The sequence below is a fragment of the Propithecus coquereli genome, unplaced genomic scaffold (assembly GCF_000956105.1).
Source record: "Propithecus coquereli isolate 6110/MARCELLA unplaced genomic scaffold, Pcoq_1.0 Scaffold29, whole genome shotgun sequence".
Lineage (NCBI taxonomy): Eukaryota > Metazoa > Chordata > Mammalia > Primates > Indriidae > Propithecus > Propithecus coquereli.
Genome location: NW_012148507.1, coordinates 560,556 through 586,056, shown reverse-complemented (window position 1 = coordinate 586,056; position 25,501 = coordinate 560,556). Strand labels below are relative to the sequence as shown.

Sequence of the window (25,501 nt, the reverse complement as noted above, 5' to 3'; positions counted from 1 at the left end):
AAATGCTACTGATTTGTGTACATTGATTTTATAACCTGGGACTTTCCTAAATTTATCAATTTCCAGGAGTCTTTTGGTGGAGTCTTTGGAGTTTTTTAGATACAAGATCATATCATCATGAAAACAGGGATAGTTTGACCTTCTCTTTCCCAATTTGGATGCCCTTTATTTCTTTCTCTTCCTTTGTTGCTCTGACTAGGAGTTCCAATACTGTGTTGAATAGAATCGGTAACAGTGGGCACCCTTGTCTTGTTTCAGTTCTTAGGGGGAATGCTTTCAACTTTTCTCCATTCAGTATAATGTTGGCTGTGGGTTTGTCATATATAGCTTTTATAATTTTGAGATATGTTCCTTCTGTGCCTAGTTTGTTGAGGGTTTTTATCATGAAGGGGTGCTGGCTTTTATTGAATGATTTTTGGCATCTATTGAGATGATCATATGGTTTTTGTTTTTCTTTCTGTTTGTGTTGTGAATCACATTTATTGACTTACATATGTTGAAACATCCTTGCATCCCTGGGATGAAACCCACTTGCCATAGTGGATTATCTTTTGATGTGCTGTTGAATTTGATTTGCTAGTATATTGTTGAGGATTTTTGCCTATGTTCGTAAGGATTATTGATCTGTAGTTTTATTTTTTTTGTTGTATCCTTTGCTGGCTTTGGTATCAGGATGATATTGGCTTCATGAGTTAGGGAGGATTCCCTCCTTCTCAGTCTTATGGAATAGTTTCTGTAGGATAGCTACCAGTTCTTTTTGTAGTTCTGGTAGAATTTGGCTGTGAATCTGTGTGCTCCAGGGATTTTTGTGTTGTTGTTGTAGACTTTTTATTACTGCTTCAGTCTTGCTGCTTGTTATTGGTCTGTTGAGGATTTCTATTTCTTCCTGATTCAGGCTTGGGAAGTTGTGTGTTTCCAAGAATTTATCCATTTCCTCTAGGTTTCCTAGTCAGTTTGTGTAGAGGTTTTTGTAATATTCACAGATGATATTTTATATTTCTGTGGTATCAGTTTTAATGTTCCTCTTTCTGATTGAGGATATTTGAGTCCTTTTTCTTCTACTTCTGGTTAATCCAGCTAGCAATCTCTTGATTTTTTTTTTTTTTAATCTTTTTGAAGAACCAACCTTTTGTTTCATTGATCCTTTGTATTTTTTTGGTTTTCATTTTGTTTAGTTCTGGTCTGAGCTCTGTTACTTTTTTTCTTCTGTTGGCTTTGGGTTTGGTTTCTTCTTTTTCTAGTTCCTTGAGATGTGTCATTAGGTTGTTAATTTGTGATCTTTTAGTCTTTTTGATGTAGGCATTTAAAACTATGAACTTTCCCCTTAGGGCTGCCTTTTCTGTATCCCATAGATTTTGTAAGCTTATGTCTCCTATTCATCTTAATTTCATCATCTACCCAAGGATCATTCAGTAGCATGTTTAATTTTCATTTCTTTGCATAGATTTGAGTGTTTCTCTTGGAATTGATTTCCAGTTTTATTCCCTGTGGTCTGAGAAGATACATGGTTTGATTATTTTGAATTTGGTGGGACTTGTTTTGTGGCCTAAGATATGATTAATCTTGGGAAATGTCCCATGTGTTGATAAAAAATGTATATTCATTAGTTTTGGGGTAGAATGTTCTGTAAATGTTTGTGAAGTCCATTTCTTTTGGAGTCCTGTTTTGGTCCAGTGTTTATTTTCTGTTTCAGTGATCTGTCCAGTTCTTTCAGTGGAGTGTTAAAGCCCCCGACAATTAAGATGCTACTGTTTATTTCTTTGCTTAGATCTGGAAGAATTTGCTTTATAAAACTGGGAGCTCCTGTGTTAGGTGCATATATATTTATAATTGTTATGTCTACTTATTGAATTGCTTCCTTTACCATTATATAATGACTGTCTTCATCTTTTTTTTTAACCATTGTTTATTTAAAATCTATTTTATGTGATATGAGAATGGCTACACCTGTTTGTTTTTGGTTTCCATTTGTGTGGAATTTTCTTTCCATCCCATTACCTTGATTCTGACTCCTTGTGGTTTAGATTTGTTTTTTGGAGACAATAAATACTTGGGTGTGTTTTTTCATCCATTCAGTTTATGTCTTTTAAGTGGGGCATTCAGACTGTTCATGTTGGGTATTAATATTGATATGTGGGATGCTGTTCTGTTCAATATATTGGATGATACCTTGTTTGTTTTGTTTTTTTCTCTTTTTCTATTGTTTTATAAGAGCCATGAGCTGTAACTTTTAGGTATTTTTACACTGGTTGGTATCTATTGTGCTGTTGTATGTACAATGCACTTTTGAGCATTTCCTGAAGGGCAGGTCTAGTAGTAGCAAATTCCCTTAGTGTTTGCTTTTCTGGGAAAGAATTTATTTCCCCTCCATTTATGAAACTTAGTTTTCCAGGATACAAAATTCTTGGTTGGCAGTTATTACATTTAAGGAGACTAAAGATAGGACCCCATTCCTTTCTGGCTTGTAAGGTTTCTCCTGAGAAGTCTGCTGTTAGTCTGGGTTTTCCTTTGTAAGTTACTTGATGTTTTTGCCTCACGGCTCATAGGAGTTTCTCCTTCATGTTGACTTTGGCTAGTGTAATGACTATATGCCTTGGTGATGCTCTTTTTGCAATGAATCTCTCAGGTCTTTATTGAGCTTCTTGTATTTGGGTGTCTAAATTTCTAGCAAGACCAGAGAAGTTTTCCTCATTTATTCTCTTAAATAGATTTTCCAGGCCTTTTGCTTTTCCTTCTTTACCCTCAAAGATGCCTTTGATTCTTATATTTGGCTGTTTTACATAATCCCATATTTCTCATAGGCTTTGTTCATTCCTCTTGATTCTTTTTTCTTTATTTTTGATGTACTGGGTTAATTCAAAAGAGTTGGCTTCACACTCTGCAATTCTTTCTTCTGTTCGGTCAAGCCTATTCTTAAAACTTACCACTGTATTTTGTATTTCCTTAAATGAATTTTTCATTTCCAGAAGTTCTATTTGGCTTTTTAAAATATGTCTATCTCTTTCGTAAATTTTCATTTATTTCCTGTATTGTTTTTCTGATTTCTTTGACTTGGTTTTTCATTTTCTCTTGGATCTCATTGAGCTTCCTTATAATTCATATTTGAAATTCTTTATCTGTCATTTCAGTATTTTCGTTTTGGTTGGGATCCATTGCTAGAGAGCTTGTGTGCTCCTTCAGGGGTGTCCTTTCACTCTTATTTTTCATACTTCTGTAGTTCTTGCCCTGATTCTTTCTCATCTGGAGCAGCTGTCACTTCTTGCATTTGAATTTTCTTTTGTTTAGATGGGGCATTCCCCCCCAACCCCACCTTAAGAGTGTGTCTGTAGCATATGTTGAGTAAGGACCTTTTGCTTTGTTTGTGGGTGCTTTGATGACGTTCCAGATTCTGGATGAGTACCTTGGTTATAGATATCCTTAGTGTGGTGGTTTTCTCAATTGCTAGTTATTTGTAGGCTGTATTGGGCAGTATACTATGTGCATGGGCAGATTCCCTGTCTCTTTTTGACAAGGGAAGATGGATATCTTTGAAATCCTTTCTCTTTCCCCAGCCCTGTGGTCTCCTTAACAGTATGAGTTTTATTGGGATGACCAGTTTAATCTCTGAGACAATAGGTGGTGCTTGTGGGTAGCAGTCAGCCACACCCTGTATGATTGAATCAGTAAATGCTATAATGGGCTGTATAAATTGTCCCCCCTGCCAGTAGGTGGCACTTTGCTGCAGTGTTGTTTTTTTGGGACCTGTGACCCTTTATAACCCCTCAGGAGAAGCACTTGGATGCCCCAGGTGGTGGGCAGGGCCGTGAAGCTCCAAGGGGACTCTTTATTCTCTACCACAGCAGAGATGGGTAGGGAGGTAGGCTGGGCAGGGGTGGGTGGGATGAGCCTACCTTCAGGCTCCACAGAGGCAGACATAAGAGCTGTCTTGGCAGGGGTTGAGGGTCAGCTCCCAGGCCACTGTGCAAAGTCACCAGGGAGGGTTTGAAGTGGCCCCACCAAGACAGAAAATCTGCTCATGGGGAAGGGACTGTCTGAGATTCACAGTCTGACTGTCGGGAATGATTTTCACTCTTTTCCCTCCTCCCCTGCCTCTCAGATCTCCTTCTGGTGTCTGGCTGCAAGTGGCAGTCCACACTAGCTGAGCTCACTGGCAAAGGCACTGAGGGCTGGGATCTTCCTTGTCTAGGATCCCACCTCGGGCCGAGAGCATGGCTTTCTTGTGAGGGGAGTGGTGCTCCAGGAGTACGCTGTGGCTTGGACCCACACTGTGTTCTCCTCTCAGTTGTACCCATGGGAACTGCCTCACCTTCCAAGATTAGTTCACAGATCTCCCCTCTGTGCCTCTGAGCAACACGATTGACTCCTGGGGGTATGGGATCTGGCCTGTAGGCCTGTCCCCTGGTTCCCCAAGTTCAGTCTTTGTGCCAGGGAGAAGTGCACTGGTCCCCAGTTGCCCATGGAGTCCTCAGGCAGGCTTAATGTCCCTCCACTTTGGGGCATACCCTGCCCTGCTGGAGCAGCCAGGCAGGCAGCACTGGGGAGGACCAGAGAGCAGGGAGCTCACAGTACCAATAGTCAGCTGCAGGTCTTTAAGAGGAAAGATGTGAGCCCCAGTCTCTGTGGGAGCTCGATGTAGTGGACTCACCAACCGAGGGGAAGCAGCTGCTCCCGAGAGCCCCAGCTCAATCATCCCTTGGGGAACCCATGCCACTCAGCAGCAGGGGGCAGGGGAGGAGGAGGAAGAGTGTCTGAATGGAGGAGAGCTGGCACTCTGGTCCCCTTTGTCCCTTTCCCCGGAAGGCAGCTTGCCCGGGATCTCACAGTTCCCTAGGACTCACGCCCCCCCCCCCCTTTGGCTACCATAGTCTCGGCAGGAGTTGGGAAATGTTCGTGTGGGGACCGGCGACACGAAAACTGAAGGGCTGAAGCTCCCTGGGGAGGACAAAGGCACACGATGGGTGGAGACTCAGTATGGCTCGGCTCTGTCATGAAGGGGAGTGACTCTGAGGGGCCTGGCAGCCCAGTGCTTTGTTCTGAAGAAGCTCCCCGTTCACTGGCGGCGGCAGCTTTTGGGTTCATAGGGTAGAGAAGCTCTGCAACAGTTTGTGAGCCTGTAGTCTTCCAGAGCTGTGAGGGGAGGAGGAACAAAACCCCCACCTACCTTTTCCACGGGGCTCCATGTTCCTCAGGGGACGATCTCTGCTGAAATCTTACTCCTTCCTAATCTGCTCCTCAACTTCTTCCTGTGGAATCTCTAGTAGATACTGGCACTTTTCTGTCAGAATTACACCTGCGCTATTTTTTTTTTTTTCATCTAAAACTTTTCCTCCTTTCTGAGATGATCTAGCCACTGATGTCCCTTTTCCAGACCTTTCACCTCCAGCAGTAGAAACTCAATGACTCTAAACGTTCCCTGGTTCTTGCCACTCTAGTGAGCATCAATTTGCATCACTACTAATTCTTGAGTAAAAAGATGGCTCTGATGTCTAAAAACTATTTTTCACATGAGTGAAGGCCTGATTCTCTTCTTTCATTGCAGAAGAGGAGAAAGTTGAATTTTTATTATGCTTGGGCTAGGGTAGAGAAAACCCAATTAAAAAGTTGAGTTACATGGCTGTCATCTGAGTCAGTTAAGTGTGTCATTTAGCCCATGTATTTATAGATTCATAACCAAATTTTAAGCCTATTAAAATATTTAATCACTACTTATTTAAAGTATCAGTATAGAAACTAATAATAACAAAAAAGACTACCTTGTCAGCCTTTTAGCTTACAGAAATGTCACACCATGGGAAATCATACCAAATACAAAAGTTTCTGCCTCTTCTCTCAAGCATATAAAAATGCAGCAGGAAGACTACACTGTTAGTTTCCAGAAACTTCATTTTACAAGTTTGACAGGATAAATTAGAGCAAGAATGACTATAAAGTGCAACTGGGAAACTAAGTAACAAACCCTCTAGTACAGTAAGGAAGAAGGTGTCTTGTGTCATCAGTTACCCAGGGGCACCGACTTCCCTAATTCTTAGACTCTCTCCCATAGGAATATCCACCAAGTACACAAAATCGGGTATTTGAGGAATTTCCTTACTTGTAGTATTCGTAGTACCAAATACCAGGAATAATTGGGAAATTGTTTATACCTTTGAATTTTATACTGTGTATGTATGTATTACCTAATGCAAAGAATTAAATTTAAAAAATATTCAAAGACAACAGCATAGCCATACTGTGGAATACTAAGCCAAGAATGGGATATTTCTCTGTTTGGTGACACAGAAGGTGACCCATGATAATGAGAGCAAGTGTTGAACGATATGTAGTGTTCTTTACTTTTGTTTTTTTGTTTTCTAAAAAAGTTACCTGTGCATTACACCAAAATATTAATAGTAGCTCCGCTAGAGAAGGAATTGAGACTTGAGTGTATTGCGGGGGGGCTTTCATTTTAGATATTCTGGTATCATTTAGATTTTTTCACTAATTATGGTCTCCATTTATATATGTATTTTTTAACATTTTTGAAAATTTTGCTTAAAACTAAAAATTCTAATAGGAGGTAACAAACAGATGAAACATTACATTTTAAGAAGTATCCAGCCATGGGTTAAGTTAATATTACATCAATCAATGGGCCATGCTTAGGTATTAAATGAATTTGACAAAGCAATTGCTAGAGCAGTTCAGAGGCATGGAAGGTCACTTTGGGCTGGGTTGGCCATGGATATAACTGGAGATGAGAGGCTCACAGTTTGGTTATTCATTTGGTTTGGTACTCGTGCCATTGGTATGATCAGTAACCACAGGCTTTTGATTTCTGGGGGGATGTGGTCCTAAATAGAACACAGAGATGTGTTCAAGTGGGACTGTGGTTTCTTGTGTTGATTAATTTTATTCTGCAGTGTGCAGAAGGTACCAGAATAAACAAAAAATGTGTTATTAACTCCTCTGGAAAACAGGAATATTTTTAATCTATTTTCTGACTTGTAGCTGAGATGGTTCACCCAAGAGAAACAGCAGAGTGTGTGTGTGTACATTTTTCCACAGGCTGCAGTGAGTGGGAAGGGTCGGCCCAGCCTGCAGAGTCGCTGTGTGCAGACTGTACAGGGAACAGGGCCTTTTTTGCTCTTTGACACCACTGGTAACCCTTCTATCCACAAGACAGTGGACAGCTTGTGTGTGATGTGGACTCAGTCAGCAGTAGCCATACTCAAGCTGGCACTTTGATTCTTTGCAGGAGAACTGGTGTTTTTGGCAACTCATTAATCTGAGTTGAAATATGATTATAAGATTTGTAGAGTTTAGTAATTTATTTTAGCCTTTATTGTATGGTGTGTCATCCCTAGAAGCTGTTATTTATTACTGATGCTCTTTTTAGCCTTTTATTTATACCCTTGCTTTAGCATTCAGCTGGGAAGCCAGTTATTACTCTGAGAAGTTACGATGACCATGTTTGAGTATCTGTGTTTTGTGCCAGTTTTCAGGTCTTGATTTTTTTTCATTATTCTCTCATGATTAAGAAAGGTAGAGATGCTGACTGTAAGTTTCTTGCCCAAGTTGAAACTTTAAACATTCTGGAGGATGTTAGCTTAACTCCTCTCTTAACGGAAATAGGAAAAAAAATTTATTCTTTTGTTCAGTAAAATGAAAGAGTTTGATGTACTTTAAGCTTTCACAATGTATAATGGCTGTTCTTAAAAAAAAAAAAAAAAATCCTGGTCATAGTGTCTGGCAGATACATGTTTTAACTTCCTTGTGACAGCTATTGGGTGGAAGGAGAAATAATTTTTGTATAATAACGAGAGATTGCACTTTCTGTCCTCTCAAGGAACAAATCCCTCAAAGTAGGAAGAGATGGAGTCGTGAATCTGCCATTCCCTCATATTTTTTGCGGGGGAGTCCTCTTGGTATGAGCATATCACCACACTGGGTAGATTCTAGGATTTAAAAATACATATTTCTTGCGCAGCATGGCTCTCATTAGTGAAATACCACATTCTATGACACACAGAATCTTTCAAGGCTATTTTAACATATGCAGTTTTCATTGGCTCTAGAACCTCACTCCCATGTAAGTTACAATTTCAGAGTACCTAGTACCATACCCAGTACATATGCATGGGATGGATCAGCCTTTACTGGGCTAATTGTTCAGGAAAAGAAAATATTCTCTCATCTCTGTGACTAATTCTTTAGAAATCTTTTGCAGAACATACTGTTATTGTGAAAAGTTTGTTAGTAATGCATTTGTTAATACTTTCTGTGTGACCTTTGATATTTAAAGTAATTTACCCAGTTTATGCCTACATTTGACTCAGATTAGTTTTATATTATTGGAATATAACTTCTTTTCATATCTCTATGTAGAGTTCTAGTTTATTTCCCGTAAGTTCTGTCAATTCAAATGGTATGTATGTCTGATAATGCAGTATTAATCTGTTAGTAAGATGTAAAGGTAGATTTCCCACATATGTTAAGATAGGTGTGTCTCTCTCTTATGAAGTCATTTCTATGATTGATCCGTAATTTAATAACATGGAGCCATCCTGAGAGTGAAAAAAATATTTGATGAAATATACATAACCTTAAATCTCTTAAACTTTAAATTACTGGTATCCACAGAGGATTGGTTGTTTTCAAAGTGAATTAGTCAACTAGCGTGAGGCATTGGTTTTCACTACAGCAGGATTCCATCCTTGGCACTGTTGCATTTGGGGCCAGATACTGCTTTGTTGTGGGGACTGTCCTGTGCCCTGTAGGGTAGTGAGCAGCATCCCTGGCCTCTGCCCACGAGTTGCCCATAGCACATGCCCCCATCCCGCATGACCCCCTGGTTGTGACAACCCAAACTGTCTCTGGACATTGCCAAATGTCCCCTCGGGGCAAAGTCATCCCTGTCTAAGAACCACTGCACTCAAGTAATTTTTTGCAAGTACGATGTACATATGATTTGTGGCAGTGGTCTTTCCTAAATAGATCTTACTGGTTGCAGCCAATCTGTCAAATCTTTGTCCAAGCCTGTGCATAGAACTAATCTTTAGGTGTCACATTATGGTGTTTAAAGTGCTTTCATATGTACTACCCCATTTGAAACTGAAGCAGTCTGATGCGGATGTTAATTATCACCTAGGAGTCTAAGAAGTGGGAGCTTCTAGAAAGTGAAAGATGAAAGTTTAAAATGGAATACCTGAAATAATCTCCCTAGAGAAAGCCAACGGAGTCCGTGCAAAATGGTTTTTAATCTGTATTTTAACAACAATTTAAACTCTTTGGCACTCCAGGCATCTCCTTCCTTTCCTGGTGTTCTGGGAACAGGTAGTCCCATGGCCTTCTACCCACCCTGCTGGTGAGGCCACCGCCCTTGGAGGTAGGAAGAACTCTTCTGGGTCCTACAATCATGCTGACTTTTTTTTTCCTTTTTAAATTGAAACCCAGTATAAGACCTAATAATGTGTCCTGTAATTTCCTCTTTTTTTTTGCCATGTGGCCTAATGAGAGAAGTGATAGCAGAAAAGGGAAGCACAGTAACCTTCTGAAGAATCTACTTGCAAAGAGTATATCAAGTATCTTATTATAACCTTTTTCTTTTCTTTCTTTTTTTTTTTTACATTTTGAACCAAATCTCAGGAAACTCCTTTTAATCTTTTTTCTGTTTTTATTGACAGGAATTGATTGAATTACAGAATTTGAGGTTGTGATGTCTCCTTTTGTTTTAAACTAGGTTGTTGCATCTGCCTCTATCCCTGACGGCCTTGAAGTTGAAGGCTCTTTGGTTATCCGACAACCAGTCCCAGCCTCTGCTCACGTTCCAGACAGACACAGACCACACCACAGGGGAGAAGATTTTAACCTGTGTCTTACTTCCTCAGCTGCCTTCTGAACCTACTTGCCAAGGTGAGTTGAATATAAGGACAGTATTCACATGGCCACGAGAATGTTTGGAAGCTAACATCCATAAGGCCTCTGACTCCCACGTGTGGTTGCGCTTTTTCTGATCTGCATCTAGAGCCAGGTCCGGTGAGGTCCCTGTGGGACTTCTCTGGGAAGGTTCTCCTATGTCCTTGCAGAAAAAGGGCCACTCACACCTGTTTGTCATGTCTGAAATTCCATAAACGGCCTTTGGTTTTGAATTATAGCTAACGCCGAAAATACAATACTTCTAGAAAAAGTAACAGAGTCTCTTAAAAACCAAACTGATAGTTCAGAGGATTGGTAGTTAACACCACTGGCATCCTGTTTTCAAGCCAGTGAGTTATTTTGAGTTATCGTATCTGTATTTTATAAATTGTGTGGTTTTAAAAAATATTCACTCTAACATCAAAATGCTATTATAAAGCCTTTGCTGAGACCTGGGTTCGATAGACAAGAACCGGGGTGCCCTGGAGAAATGGGAGTCCAGGTGGAAGGCCCCAAAGCCACTTTGCCAGTCCCAGCTCTAAGAGAGCTTCTTAGAGCTGTTAGTTGAGCTTCTAAGGCTCTAAGAGAAAAAATGTGGTAGCAGTTACTGAGGAAAGTACTAGTATCCAACATGTGTAACTACATCACTGTACCAGAAAATTTCTGAAGTTATTGTGTAAAAGAAAATTATGAAAAAGGACTCTAAATTATTATAACAGTCTGTAATAAAATATTAAACATTGATTTAGCAGATATTTTATATAATCTTAAATAGAATTATATATGCATCATTAAAAAAAAGGGGGCGACAACCCTGTCCCAGGCCCTTTTCTTTTTGTTTTTTAAAGGCAAAACTTAGAGATTCAGACAGTGGTTTGTCCTGCTTATTTCTGATGTTGTGCTCCTGGGACGCCGTATGGGTTCTGCCCCGTCACCCACACGGTTACTATAGAGCAGTTGCCGTCACGTGAACCAGAGTTCCCTGCTGATGTGATCTTCGTCCCTGCAGAGAATCTGCCCCGTTGTGGTGCGCTGGAGAGCTTGGTAAACGATGTCTCTGATGAAGCCTGGAACGAGCGTGCAGTAAACAGAGTCAGTGCAATCCGATTTTTGGAAGATGAAAAAGATGAAGAAGACAATGAAACGGTATGATAATGGTGATTCTTTGTGGAAGTTCAGAAGTAAAAAAATTGAGTATCGCATCTAATAAGGATTTTCTTTATTTTCAAATAGTATGTTCTCTGTTTTGCATTCAGCATTTAGGAATTTTTTAGAAGACAAAACTAGGTTCTTCTAAGTTCTGAGTCACAAAAGGTAAATAAGGCAAATGGAACTTTTGTTAGTTTTTTGTTTGAATAATTTATGGTGGTTCTTTGTGATAGTTTTCCTCTCCCACTCCCCCTGTTTTCTTAAAACTGGGAATCTTTTCTTTTTTATTATTCCAAATGAATGAAGTCTCTTCCCACCCTCCACCCCCATTTATGGCTGTGCCATGTTGACTCCATTCACTTGTCATGATGTGACTTAGTAACAGACTTATCTCTCTTCTTCATGTAAGCAGGTTACCTTAACCTTTGTGTAGAGCGTCTGTGACTTTAGTTGGATTCTCTTTTAACAAGTTTTTGTTCAGAAATCGGTAATAGCGTTGAAAGTACCACTCACTCTTACTTTCATCCGTACTTGACAATGTTTCTCAGACATCCGGCATCTCTCAGCGTTGGTGACAGCTCTTGACATCTTCCTGCCAGTTGACTTTGGCTTCTTAAACTCCTTGCACTAATTGAGATTTTCATTAGCAGAGCTTAGAGGGAGTACTTGCAGCCCCCCAAACAAAGGCCAGTTTTTAAATTATTGCCTATAGTCTCCGTTTTTCCAGCTGTCACCAAAGGGGATTTTAGGCATTTACGGTAGTGGAGTGCAAAATGGGAATTAGGGATGACAAAATAACTTCAACATACATGACTCTTTAATGCTTACCTCAAGACTGTGTGGAGTGTGATTATTTCGCTGGTTATTTCATTATTCACTTTATTAACCTAGTTTGGTTCCTCCAGAAGCTCCTGCATAGACCATTTAAAAGATGTAAATGTTCTTTTATGAGCTAAAGATCATGTAACAAATAAGACAATATTTTAAAATTTGCCCATACCCAGTTACTCATCTTCCTGCACTGTGGTCTTTTTAGAAGAAAATGTGACCTTTCATCATTGGGTCATATAAATAGCACAGCAGCCAAATAAGAAAGGAAACCCTTCTCTCTTTCTTCCCTTTCCTTCAACTCCCATGCCTCAAGGGTTGAAGAAAGCCAGAATCACTTTGGGTAATAGAAGAACATTATAGTGATTGTAATTTAGAATTTTTTAATTTATTTCTTTATTTTTTTTTGTTTCTCCACATCCCATAATTATATCTTAAATTTTTAAAAAAATATTTCCCTACAGTTTATGGAAGCTTATTTTTATTTTACACTAATCTCATGTTTTTAAAAGTATTCTTTTATTCTAAAAGTAATCCTTTTATCGTGACTAGATAAGTTATATGAAATACTTTCATCTTCCATTAACTACCAGCAAGCGGTTGATAAATGCACTTATCTCCAAAGAAAGCTTTTCCACCCACTTTAACTCATAATTTCTAAGAGGGGTAAGATTTGTATAGGAATGCTAACACCTTGAAAGCTGCATGTTTTGAAAAAGTAATGGAATAAAACCAAAACACTGCGCTGTTTGTTTTTAGAGAACACTTCTAAGGCGAGCCACTCCACACCCAGGGGAGTTAAAGAACATGAAAAAGACAGTGGAGAATTTACGGAATGATATGAATGCTGCTAAAGGACTGGATTCAAACAAAAACGAGGTCAATCATGCCATTGACCGAGTGACCACTTCTGTGTAGAATTGCGCGTCCGGGTTTCACCTCCCGTGTCTTCCTCTGCTGTCGAGATGTTCCTGTCTGCTTCTGAGGAGCCTCACGCAGTCCTTGTCTTCACCGGCACCCTGGTGTCGTCTCCCCGTGTCGAGTGTCAGGATGCTGCTCTCTCCCAGGAAGTGCCTTATTCTCATCCCTCCACCAGTCATTGCACCAGTGGTCTCCCGGCATGGTTTTTTTTTTTTTTTTAAATTTCAGTTGTTTGTAATAAGTAGAATACACTACTGTAAACATCTGACTTTTGTTTTCGTCTTCTGTTGGGGTAAGGGAGAGCAGGAAGGGGAATTTGTACCCTCCTCCCTTCCATACAGTGCTGGGACATTTTGAACCCAAGTTTTTCTCTTGGACCTACTGATAAGAGATAGTTTTATGTATGGGGAAAAATTGATACTTTTTAAACCTTTTCTGGCAGCTCAGATGGTGTAAATTTAAAAATTTTGTATAGGTATTTTGTAACAAAAAATATGTATTCTTTTTTGTTATTTTATCTTGAAAACGGTACATATTTTAGTATTTGTGAAGAAAAACAAGTCCTAAAGTATTTGTTTTTATCTGTACCATCCACTTGTGCCTTACTGTACCCTGTGTCATGTCCAACCAGTTGTGAATGACGGCAGCCTCGAGCAGTGCGATGAGAAGGGGAATGTGGTACTTTTAAAGCAGTGTTGCATTTTAATCAGTAATCTACCTGGTGGATTTGTTTTTAACCAAAAAGATGAATTTACCGTCGATTTGTAAATTATGTCAGTTGATTTTTTTTTTTGAAAAGATGAACCAAAGGGTTAGACTGCTAAATTTTATTTCTTATATTTTACCTTTTCACGAATAAGTTTCCTGTAATTAGTGCAGTTTCAGACTGCACAAAGGAAATTATGAGTCCGAAGACGCGTGCCATTTGTAAAATACAATAGAGCAGAAAAGCACAAAAAGAGAAAACTGGTTCAGAGATTCAGTGGGTAAATAAATTATGTACTACAAACAGAAGTATGATTTTTATTCAAGAAAGCTTTAAAAGTTTTATGTCCAGATATAAAACCACAATAAAGCAAAATAACCTATCATAATAGAAATGTTGCTATCTTTGTAAGTGCAATTTAATTTGTAAATAGAGTTTGAATCAAAGTATAACAAAATACTGCTTCAAGATTTAATTTTAAATCAGCTAATTTAAGGGATATTGGGATAAGTTTTGATGTGTTTATGTTGATTTCTTTTTTTCTATGCTGTGATAAAGAGAAATGAAAAGTGCCAGTCACTGTGTGGTATCTAGGAAAATCATGTTTTTTTTTCCTCCCCTGCTCTGTGAAATAAATTCACCCTGGACATTGGCCATACAGCTTTTTAAAATTAATTATTTGGTATGTTCAAATGACAGTAGATAGCCAAATTCTTTGACAGTGTATCCATTAAATATCTAAATGACTGGTCAGTTTTGAGTAACCTCCTGTGGGACTCTCATTCACTTGTTCTACACACAGGGCAGGACCCAGAATTGCCTTCAACTGTAGCTCATAATTTTGGGTTGTGGCTATCTGGCCAATTGAACTCTTTAGAAACCCAATTTTCAACCAATTAAATATAATACCTTTAACTTCTATCCATTTACTTATTGAGTTCACTGAACTTTTTAGGTTGTATATCTATGTGTGTGCATTTTTAAAACTACTTATTGAGCTGAAAGCCCATGACACATAAGTGGTTTTCAGCTAATCAGTTTTATACCTTGCTCCTTATTGGATGGGGTATCCGTTTTAAGATTTTGGCGTCCTCTGTTTTAAGTGTATAAAGATGATGCCACTAACTCATGGGCTGATTATATATAAGCAGATTGGTTTTATTTAACGAGAGTTGCCTTGACACTGAAGAACAGATAGAACTTGCATGGTATTTTTGGTTTGTTTTTATAATAAAGCCAACCCTTTCCCGCTCAGTTTATCATGGCTTTAGTGTACCAGGGGTGGACAGATTGGTGTGTGAATACTTAACTTTTTCTAGGAATCTTTTATGTTTCCTTTGGCCTGTCTCCTTTAGTTCACGTTCACCTGGTTGGTTTGGTTTGCTTTTTGTTTTCAGTTTCCGGGATTTTGTTTGTTTGCTTCCCTCCTCCCTTTGAGAGGGGAACACTACTTTCATCTTAATCTTTTATACCACATGATGCCGAAACGCTGTTTTAACTTCAGGACGCTAGAATCAAACTTAAACTTCACAATGGAAACGGCACCAACCAAACAATTCCAACTTGAGAACACACCGAGCCTTTTTAAAGGCTTGTGCTTATAAGAAAAACTTAATTATGTAAAAAGATACCCTTCCCTGTGAGCCCAGTGCCCAAAGTTCCAGACCTTGTTTCAGGAGAGAGAGTTACTACAGCTCTGTGAGCTACCACGCCCCCTCCTGCCTGGCCTGCCCTTTAGGAGAGGAAGGAGGACAGTATACAGCCTGTTTGTCTTGTGGCAATGACATGTAAAAGCAGGAAAGGAGGTTAGTATGACCTGTTCACCCAATAGCCCTTTATTTCCTCATGTTAGCAAGGAAATTGTGCCTCAATGGATAAAATAGCCAAAAAAGTTAAAGGGGGTGAAATAATCACGTCATCAATGATGAAAGAGGGATGGGTAAGAAATCATAAAATGTTTGCTTGGATGTTGGGTTTTTTTTCCTAGACTATTTGGAGGAGTGGTCCTAACCAACCCAATCTTTCTAAAAACTTACCAGCTGGCTATCAGGGAGGCTAGGAAAGGAGGTGGGATCATTGGCACCAGCCTCACACAGCAGGGCTTCTGCCTTCTCCCGTGAACCTAGGGGACACACTTAGTAGGTGGGTGGAGGCTGGGAAAAGTCTTTGTATCAGAAAGTGAACAGCAAGCCCTTCCCTTGTAGAAACGACACTCTGCTGGGGGCACGTTGCTGGTGTGCGGTAAGGCTGCACAGAGATGCTTTCTAACAAGGGACTGGACACGGAAGCTACTTATTAATAGAAGGTGATTAGGGATGTCGCAGCTCAGTGGCATCCACCGAGAATTGAAATCTCCACCAATTAGAGTTGTCTTACCTCATCCAACTTTCCAAAGAGCCAATTGAAAAAACACAAACTACTTTTTATTATAGAAAATTCAAAACATCCAAAAAGAATCTCATAACGAACCCTCCTATACCTAACACCCACCTTCCACAAGACCAATCCTAAGCTATTTAAAAGGAACCAACTGGTGTTTTAAAATATATCTGTAAGAAGATGGCTGTACAATGAAATTATTTTTTTAAAGAAGCTCAGGAAAAGTGAGTATGCCCTTTAAAACAGTACTTTGGAGTTAAAATCTTTTGAGAGTCCACAGAGCATGCCACTGGAATTACATGCATATGGACATAGGTTCGAATCCCCGCCCTGTCACTTGGGTTTGAGCAAGCTATTTAACCTGTCTGGGCCTCAGGTCCTTCATCCCTGAAATGGGGCAGTAATGCTTCTTACAGGCTTAGAGTGAGGATTAAATGGGATACATAAAACAAGCTCTCAGGAAGTGGGTGGCTGCTATTATTACAGGTCTTGCTGTTATTCTTATAGCAGTGTTATTAGCAGCTCTGCAGTGCCTACCACCAAGCCAACAGTATGTGATCAGATGGGCGGTGTTCCCAGGAATGAGGACACATTCTAGTCTGACAGGGAAAACTTTATCCGAAATGTTTTCACCTGCGGTTTTATATAGAGACTCCTGAGTTATGTCATGGATGAGGGAAATTTTAATTTGTCCAGTGGGTTTACTTAATGGTAAGTTTAGCAATAGTCTCACAGTAACCCCCTCATTTTAACTGGACTTAGTAACTACCCATCCTCAAGGTAAAACTAGTTCCTACTAAGAAGCCATTGAATGCCTGGTTGAGAAAAGGGTCTCTTTTTTCACAAAACACCCCCCTCTTTGCATGTCCTCGATTTTCTAGTTTTTGGTCTGTGGTGCTCGTTTTGTCTTCTCCCTACTTTATTTCACCTTGGATTTTCATGACTTTCTCCTTTTTCACCTCTTGCTGTGTTCCGCCTCCTTTCTCTCAAAGGGAGACCTCTGAGGCTTTTACATATCAGAAGGGACAAGTTGATTTAAGAAATGGATCATCCATGGAGAAAAACCTGCTGCAACAGATACATGAGTGTAGCCCGGCTTGGGCTGTGTAGGGTACACTCCCATCTTGCTGGAGTGCGTTCTTGTTTTAAAAGCAGACAGCTGGCGGGAAAGGGAATCCAACCAGAAGAACCTGATCTAGTTAACTTTTGTTCAGCAGGCTGCATGGAAGGTTGGAGACGAGGTTTTGTGTCCAGGAGTCGGCCAGGAGGACGGTGTAACTTTAAACTACGAGAGTGGGCATTCACTCTGACAGGCATGGATTTTAGCCAAGCGCTCTTGAGTTCTGGCTGGGCGAGAATCCAATTCGGTTGATCCTCCAAGTTTCTTTTGAGGCATCAACATTTAACTTCTAAACAAAAATGAGCTGCCCTTTTTTATAGTAAGACAGTGCTAGAAACGATGGTGGCCATTCACTAAGCACTTGCTGTGTGCCCCACACCAACCTCACTGAACACAGCCTCAATTTCCCAGAACAACCGCATGAGGTAGGTGGTGGCATTTCCATTGTGCATTGAAGGGGATTAAGACTCAAATAGTTTCGGTAATTTGCACAAGATCAACCAGTAAGTGACTACGTTGGAATTCAAATGCACGTTCCAGTGTCTAGCATCCACAACCTCCATCACTCCTTTGCTTTGCTCCCCGCCCCTCCCCTTCCCTTGCCAAAATACCGTGAACCTGTAATTACATTTAGAATCGTATTTATTGCAGTGGTAATGATTCTGGCCTTATATATTGAGAAGATTTAGGTCTAAGTTATAGACAAAGACGAGTATGGAACTGAGTGAAATTTATGCAGAATTGGGCCTTCGTTTGTGTCTATTAATGCTTGTGGTTGCAAATGCTATGAATCTGCACCCTCCATCCCTCCCACTCCCCTCTCCTCCCATCATGTCCAATGGTAGGTGCCATGGAAATGTTTGTGAGTTCTTTGCCATTTCGAACTGTGTGCAAATCCTAAGAACCTTAGGAGATAAATTATTTGGTTAGTGGGTGACCATAAAAAAATGGGTTTGTTTTCAACATGAACTGGAGTAAGAGTTTAGTAACCAGCTCTCTGAGAGAGCTTTAACATGTTCCAAAAGTTGGCAGTTAGCTCTAGAGTGAGCTAATTAGTCAGGAATGATTCTTTATCCTCACTACCTTTAATAGCCTACCCTTGGAGAAAAGACAAATCATGAACACTTGGGGATCTATGGTTGCTGCAACTTGACCTTCATGCAGTTTGGGGGAAATAAGAAAGGTGACTCATGATTTGTTATTTAAAGTCGTCCTTTTAGAAAGTGTTATTGTGAAAGATTTGATAAATAGTGATTGCTCCTATTTAGGAATTACCATTTAATCAGAGAAGCAGAAAACAGGAAGAATAGAAAACGTGTGTGACTAAGCAGCATTTAGTTTTATTTGAAACTGGCTCTACCACCCTGGTGGTAGAAAGAGAAGGCCTCATGCAGTCTACACATGACAAGAAACTGGACTTATACCAGGGCATGATAGAATGACACCCACACCTGATACCGTGTAAATACCGAGTCTGCAAATGCTTTTCTTTAGATGCTTTCTCAAGGTAAGTCACAAATGAAGTCTTGCTGCTTTGAAAAAGCAGCTTGCAAAAAGTTGCTGAAGCACCCCATGGGACTGCACTCAACTGAGGACCTGAAGAAGACATTCACTGGAAACGGGCTGTCCTGGGAGACGGTTTGTTCCTGTCTGGATCCCGAGTGTCTTGTGCTCACGTTCATACACCTGGCTGTTGCTTCCCGCCCCCTTCCTCGGCTGTAGATGTGAGTGCTTGTTTGTTTAAACCTCGCTCAGCACTGCTTGAAAAAACAAAACAACACACTTACTTGTCTGGGCATTGAACGTTCTTCTTGAACTTTGGTCCTGCCCATTGGCCCAGAGGCATGATGGGTGGGGCGAGTTTCGGTGTTAGTTTGGGAAGTTTCGAGAACAGGGCCGTGGGCTGGGTCTGTTAGGTTGGGGTTGCTCTTGGTTTTAATCATTTTGGAACATCTGAGGGTCAGGAATATCGCCATTGATGGCTGTGGGAGTCGTCATGCTCCGGCTCTGCCTCTTTCTCACAGATGATGGCAGATGTCCCCGGGAAGGCATTTTACAGGTCCCTGACAGGTGGAAAGTAAGCCTCATGCATGTTGTGTTCTCACCTGGACAGTTGAAAGGTATGCAGTGTAGAAAAATCTCCAGTTATGTGAGATACCTGCTTAATGTCAACTCCCTCCGCAACAATGACCGTCCGTCTTCATTTTGATGTGTGCCAGCAGGTGAAGGTCGTATGCCCCTGGGACCTGGGTAGAGACAGTCCTTTGGAAACCCAGAGTTTGTCACCTGTGGTGACTTGACCCTGGGCAAATTACCTACCTTTTATTCCACATCTCAAGTATAGCAAATCCATGCAGCAGTTAGGTTGTTAGAAGAAACAATGTCAGCAACCAAACATGAAGCTCCTGGTACCTTTCTTTTCCTCTGTTCACTGCTACTTGTGCTTTAAAGAACTGGTACGAGTTCTTTAGAAAAACCAGTGCTGGCTGCCCTGTCTCTACCCTTCGCTCCGTAGATTTCTCCAGGCTGCTCGGTGTGGCTGAGCCTATCTTGCTCACCATCTTATAACCTAGCATCTACTGTACTACTTTTCTTGAAGGCAATATTGTGCAATTGTTCCCAAACCTGAGAATCCCCTGGTGGCATTGTTAAAGCAGATTACTGGGCCCGACTCCCGCAGTCTCTGATTTGGTAGGTCTTGGGTGGGGGAACCCTGAGAATTTGCATTTCTAGTCAGGTGCTGCTGCTGTTGCTACTGGTCCAGAGAACACACTTAGAGATCCACTGCTGCAGTGTACTGGAAAAAGCAGCAGCTTTGGGGTTCAGCAGAGCTGGATTTAAGTGCCATGGCACTTACTTAATGTTGTGAACTTCAGAGGTTTCTCTTAATTTCCCCAAGTCTGACTTAACTCATCTGTAAAATGGAAATAATACCTAGAACTAGATGACAAATAGAGCACATAGAAGGTTTTCAATAATTACCAGATCTTTTTGCTTTCCTGAAATGTGTGCACAGTTGCTCCACGTATAGCATAAGAGCATTTTGGTCTCTTTGGTCATGTGCTGACCTTCAGGCTCCTTGTGTTAGTATATACAAACTCGTGGGGGTAGAGGAAGTGCTAACAGAGGCAGAAACTATGCTTACCTGTGGGTGAGTGCCTAAGGGGAAGGCTGGAAATGCTGTTGGCCAGGTGTGGTTAGAACGTATTAACACATCAGCCCACGTGCTGTGGACTTCCAGTGGGCAGGAACCAAGTCTTTCTCATTCGTGTGTCTGAAGTCTGCAAACACACCATCTCCCCTTATATCTGCAATCTTCCATTACACCTGAGCTGTTGAAAGAAATCCCCCAACCATGGTATCTCAGATTGGGAAACACCCAACCCGAGACACCCAACTTCAGGATCCCAAACCTCACCTGTGTTCTTCATGCAGCACGACAACCATTTTAGTGTCCTTAGGAAGTAAGTTGCCTTATTCAGCTCTTCCAAGGTTTCATTACTCTCCCTGAAGTCATTATCTCCCTTGTCACCCCAAGGATGATCCTCAAAATAGGTAACTGGTATGGAAATATACAGTAATATATAGATTAACACATAAATTTTAAAAGAGATCCATTTTTATTGTCTAAAGCAAAATCGTATATTATTAAATATAAAACTACTTTTCTAGAGATCTGAGTAGTAGTGCTAATTGTTTATCATATAATTAATTTCCAAACAATTTGTGCGTCTTTAGGACTTGTTTCATGTAGTGGTCACTATCTAAGCGATGTCCTTCCCTGAGCCATGATTTGCTTTGGGAACATCAAACTTTTTCAATAATACTTCTATTAAAATAGTCAAGTCCAGGGGTTCTTAAACTATGAACCACTGCCTTTTTTTGTAAATAAAGTTTTCTTGGGGCATGGCCATGCCCATTTTTAAATGTATAGAGACCAAATGGCCCTCAAAGCCTAAAATATTGACTCTCTTGCCCTTAATAGACAAAGTTTGCAGGGGTTTCTGCTTCTAGTTGATAGGTGCAACCTACTCTTTTTAGCCACTAGAGGGCGTGGCATGTGATCCCTTCGTATGATCTCTTATGATCTCTTCTTATGAAATGAAAGTTTTCCAGCATAGTACTTATCCTTAGCTATATGCCAGACACCTGTCTGGACACGCTGGCTTTCCAAATGGACTGAACTCAGAGAGCCTGCGCATTGGTCCTCACCGACAGCATAGCCTGCCCTGCCACTTGCTCTGCCAACATTGGTAGAGCCACCCGCTCCTGCCTGGGCCCCACTGCTGTTATAGGCCTGGCTGAGCAACATCACTGCGTGGCTTGTAAACTCCATTATTGAAACTATTTAGCATCCTATAAGAAGGGATGCAGTACTTAAAAAATGGTTAAGGCTGCACTTTTAGATACTATCAGCCTTATTTTATGGAGAAAATAAAGACTTTTACAAGTGAATTTCCAGTTTCCGTTCCCCACTACATGCGCCCACAGTGTCCCTGTGCTGGACTCTCTTTTTCACAGACCTCACTTCCTTGTCACAACCAGCTCCTCCAGCCACACTCTGACCCTTTTTCTCTCGGAGCTTGCTCTATCAGTGATCCACTTTGCCCCATATCTCAGTTGCTTCTATAAACGTGTTTAAATCCCATCCTAAATAAGCAAAAATCCTTGATCTTAAGTCCCCTCTGTAGCTGCCTCCCTTTTTCTTTTCTGCCAAGGTTCTTGAAAAAGAGGTCTATTCTTGTTCCCCGCCCCTTCTAAATTTCCACACGCCCTTCTGCCCATCACTGTGGGGACTCTGTCTGCGATACACAGCACCGTGGATCTGTTCCGGCCAGGTCCCCTGGCCTCCGTGTGGCCATATCCAATGGACACTGATCCAGCTCTTGTCCTTCTAGACCTGTCTGCTGCATTTGACTCTGTGGACAGCTCCTTCTCTCTCAAAATTTCTACCTCAGTGCTTTCCAACTTTTTTGACTGCAACTCAACTTAAGGAAGGAACCTTTTACATAGCAACCCAGTAAACTCATGTACACAGCTGAAATGAAAGTTTACCAGCATAATACTTATCCTTAGCTATGTGCAAGGAACTCTGATATTTCCAACTTCATTCTTTTTCAGTGCTGATCACAGCCAACTAAATTGATCTCATGACTCATTAGCGGGTTAGTCTTGCAGCTTGAACTCTTATGCCTTCGCCTTCCGTGACACTCCTTCCTCCGTAGTGAGTAATGAAGCCTCTAGGAAGCTTCTTGTCAGTTGATTAGCGTCTATGACATAGTTCAACTGGCAAGAAACTGTGTTGGAGGAAACTCTTTACCTAGGGTGAGGGTGGGAGGAAGGTAGTGTAAAATGAGATATAATAGGTGTTTGTGGGTGTTGATGAGGTGAGGAAGGGCAGTGAGGGAGAGGAAGATTGGATTTGTAAATAGGACATGTAGGGAGATAAAGAGGAAGATTACAAAAGAAGAGGAAAGAAATTTGCCTAGTTGACAGGTCTATTGTGAAAATTAACTTTGGAAGTGAAAATGTAAGTCTCATAGTACCTATTATGCTTCTGGAAGAAAGATGATGTATTATTATGGGATAAGAATCACAAGTGGTTTCCTCTTCCCTATGAAAGACTGAAGGAAAAAGCATCACCAAAACCGGAGCATTTTCAGTAGCATTTTCATTTTCATTTTCCCCATTTTCTCTGCACTGGACAATGTATTCAGACGAGGTGTCTCCGTTACATTTACGCATCACATCTAGTTAATCATTGGAGATCTTTGCACACTTCTTAGGCCCTCAGCATTGCAGGCAGAACAGAATCAGCCTAAGAAACTGCAGATTTTCCAATACTATGGCTGAGATAACTTACCCGTTAACCTAGACTCTCAGCATAGCCCTTCTTCTGAACAAATGCATGGGCATTGTTCTTAAATCCCTGTGGCTGCTCGTGATTCAACTTTCACTGTCTGAAATACTTTCTTTACCATTTCAAATGACAAGTAGGAAAATTGTTTTCTATTACTACATGAAAACTTATTCTAAAAGTCAATTTACTTTTGGTTTTTGCCTGACCCGTTGCTGTAAATTGAGTCCCCAGGGAATAGATTCTGAGATGGAGGTTTGCGTGTAGGAGGTTTATGGGGAAGTGCTCTCAGCAACACTTACAAGCAGTGAGGAAAGCAGGACTGAGCAGTGGGAAAAGTTAAACTGCAATATAATTGCAACAGAGGCTTTGGCTGATCCAACAGAGGGCTCAGGATCCCAACAGAGGTGAAGAGGAAGGCATTTGTACCCCACAACCAGTAATTAGATGTGGGCTGCCACTAGAAAGGAGGCATAAACTTGGGCAAGGCAGCTTCCTTCAGTGGAGGGACTCAGGGGTGAGCACTTAACAGTCAACCCACTCAACCGGGCAACAAGTGCCTGAGTTCTGGAAGGCGGATCTGGGCTGCACACTGCATTAGCCACCACTGATGTTTGTCTACTCCCATAATCTTAAATCTGATTATTTTCTGATCGTGTACTCAATTTTAAATAATTTCTCTTTAAGACTTGGTTTTTTAAAAACTCACTTTTTGTTAGTATTTATTATTGTCTTATGACAAGAGATTAGGAATCATTAATTTATTCAATTAAATTGTCTCCAAATTCCAAATGCCCTAAATTGTCCTGTGACCTTGAAGTACATAGCTTATATTTTTTCCCTTCTTTTTTGTTGCTACATAGTCTAATTTCTAATCCAGTCAAGGCCTCTGCCTTTGTAGGACTAAACCATTGATGATGCATTTTATTATTAATAGTTTCAGTTAATCAAAGGGCTTGAGAAGCAGGATTATTTTACTTTTTTTCAGAGAATTTTTTCAAAAATTAATGTAACAAAATGGCATACAGTTGACTGATTCTATATTTTCTTTCTTTTTTTTTGAGACAGAGTCTCACTCTGTTGCCCAGGCTAGGGTGCCGTGGCGTCAGCCTAGTTCACAGCAACCTCAAACTCCTGGGCTCAAGCGATCCTCCTGCCTCAGCCTCCCGAGTAGCTGGGACTACAGGCATGTGCCACCATGCCCGGCTAATTTTTTTTCTATATGTATATTTTAATTGTTCAGCTAATTTCTTTCTATTTTTAATAGAGACGGGGTCTTGCTCTTGTTCAGGCTGGTCTCAAACTCCTGAGCTCAAACAATCCATCCACCTCGGCCTCCCAGAGTGCTAGGATTACAGATGTGAGTCACTGCGCCTGGCCTATATTTTCTTGATTTGCTATATTTCCTGTTTCCCCATCATAATCAAATTAAAAATATGTAATGTGTGCCTTCAGAATTTTACTTGAGATGTATCAGGAGAAATAGGGAAATAATCCTTTTCATCCTGCGGAAAAGTCCTGAAAAGCACGACCCCTTTAACTTTTATCAATTATGTATGATTTCAAGTATATGTCAAGCAGTGTCCTATAAAACTAAGTTTCACTTTATGCACAAAAAATCTAAATAACTCTAATCATCCCTTAGCCCTCTCCCCACAAAAAAGCTGGCTAGTTGAGTAAATGTTTGTGCTATTTTCATTTCACAGCAAAAGTTATCTTGTAAACAGAAATAGCCGCTCTCCTCAGCACAATCACATGAACCACACGTTGTTCATGAGCATGGATGCTGCTTCAAGGAATTCTGCTGACTCCTGTCCCTATGAAACAGATGGAAACCTTTTTTATGTCCCATATAATACATTATACAAGCATTTACTACATGATGGTGTTCATGCTACAAAACGTTTCCCAAATCAATCAAAATTTGGAGAAGATGTGATAAGGTGTTGTAAAAAAGGCCAACAGCGACCATCATAATTGAGAAGAAAATTCTCTCAAAAATATTAGAGCTAATACTTAGAAAATAAAAGGCAGCACTAAAATAGGTACACCCTAAATTAGCAAATTTTTTTGTATAGCCAGATAAGATTACCACCACATTGAAACACCAATCCCATCCTAATGAAGCTCTGAGTTTACAATGTTTGTATATTGCTCTTTGGGGAAACATCTCCGCTAATTTAAATTTATTTCTGTTTGAAAAATTAAACTTGGCTTACGTGAGCCTTGAAGTGTATGATACTTTAAGGTCTGATTTTTTTGTTTTGATACTTTAAGTTTTTGTTTTGTTTTAAATTTTTTACTGTGCTAATTCCTTGACTTGTAAATTGTTTTATGTCATTTGTAAGAGACAAAGATGTAGCAGGTCTAGAAAGGGCTGTAGAACCAAGGAAGAAAGATGGGAAGAAAAGGAAGAGAAGTGAAGGAGAAGGCAGAGAAACTTGGGGACGTATAACTGGTAGGAGACATCCTGAAGACCAAGAAGAGCAATGGCACTAAGAAAGCAGCTGCTGAACACAGGCAGGTGAGGCAGGTGAGGCAGTCTCGCTGGTGGAAAGTATTCTGACCTTGGTTCAAACTAGGCTTAGCTCCTCATTTTGCAGCTGAAGTTTGTCAACCCGTTAGCCAATATTTACTGAGTTCCTGA

The 25,501-nt window shown here is 40.5% G+C and overlaps 1 protein-coding gene across 1 annotated transcript in view; it reads left to right on the top strand.

Moving 5' to 3' along the window:
- Nucleotides 1–14,070, top strand: part of LRRC1 (leucine rich repeat containing 1) — a 135,041-nt gene extending 120,971 nt beyond the window's left edge. Inside the window, exons 11-13 of the mRNA XM_012648544.1 lie at nucleotides 9,719–9,891; nucleotides 10,904–11,040; nucleotides 12,631–14,070. Coding sequence (XP_012503998.1) covers nucleotides 9,719–9,891; nucleotides 10,904–11,040; nucleotides 12,631–12,789 — 469 coding nt within the window. The 3' untranslated portion in view covers nucleotides 12,790–14,070. The remainder of the gene's footprint in view (nucleotides 1–9,718; nucleotides 9,892–10,903; nucleotides 11,041–12,630) is intronic.
- Nucleotides 14,071–25,501: the final 11,431 nt, after the last annotated feature.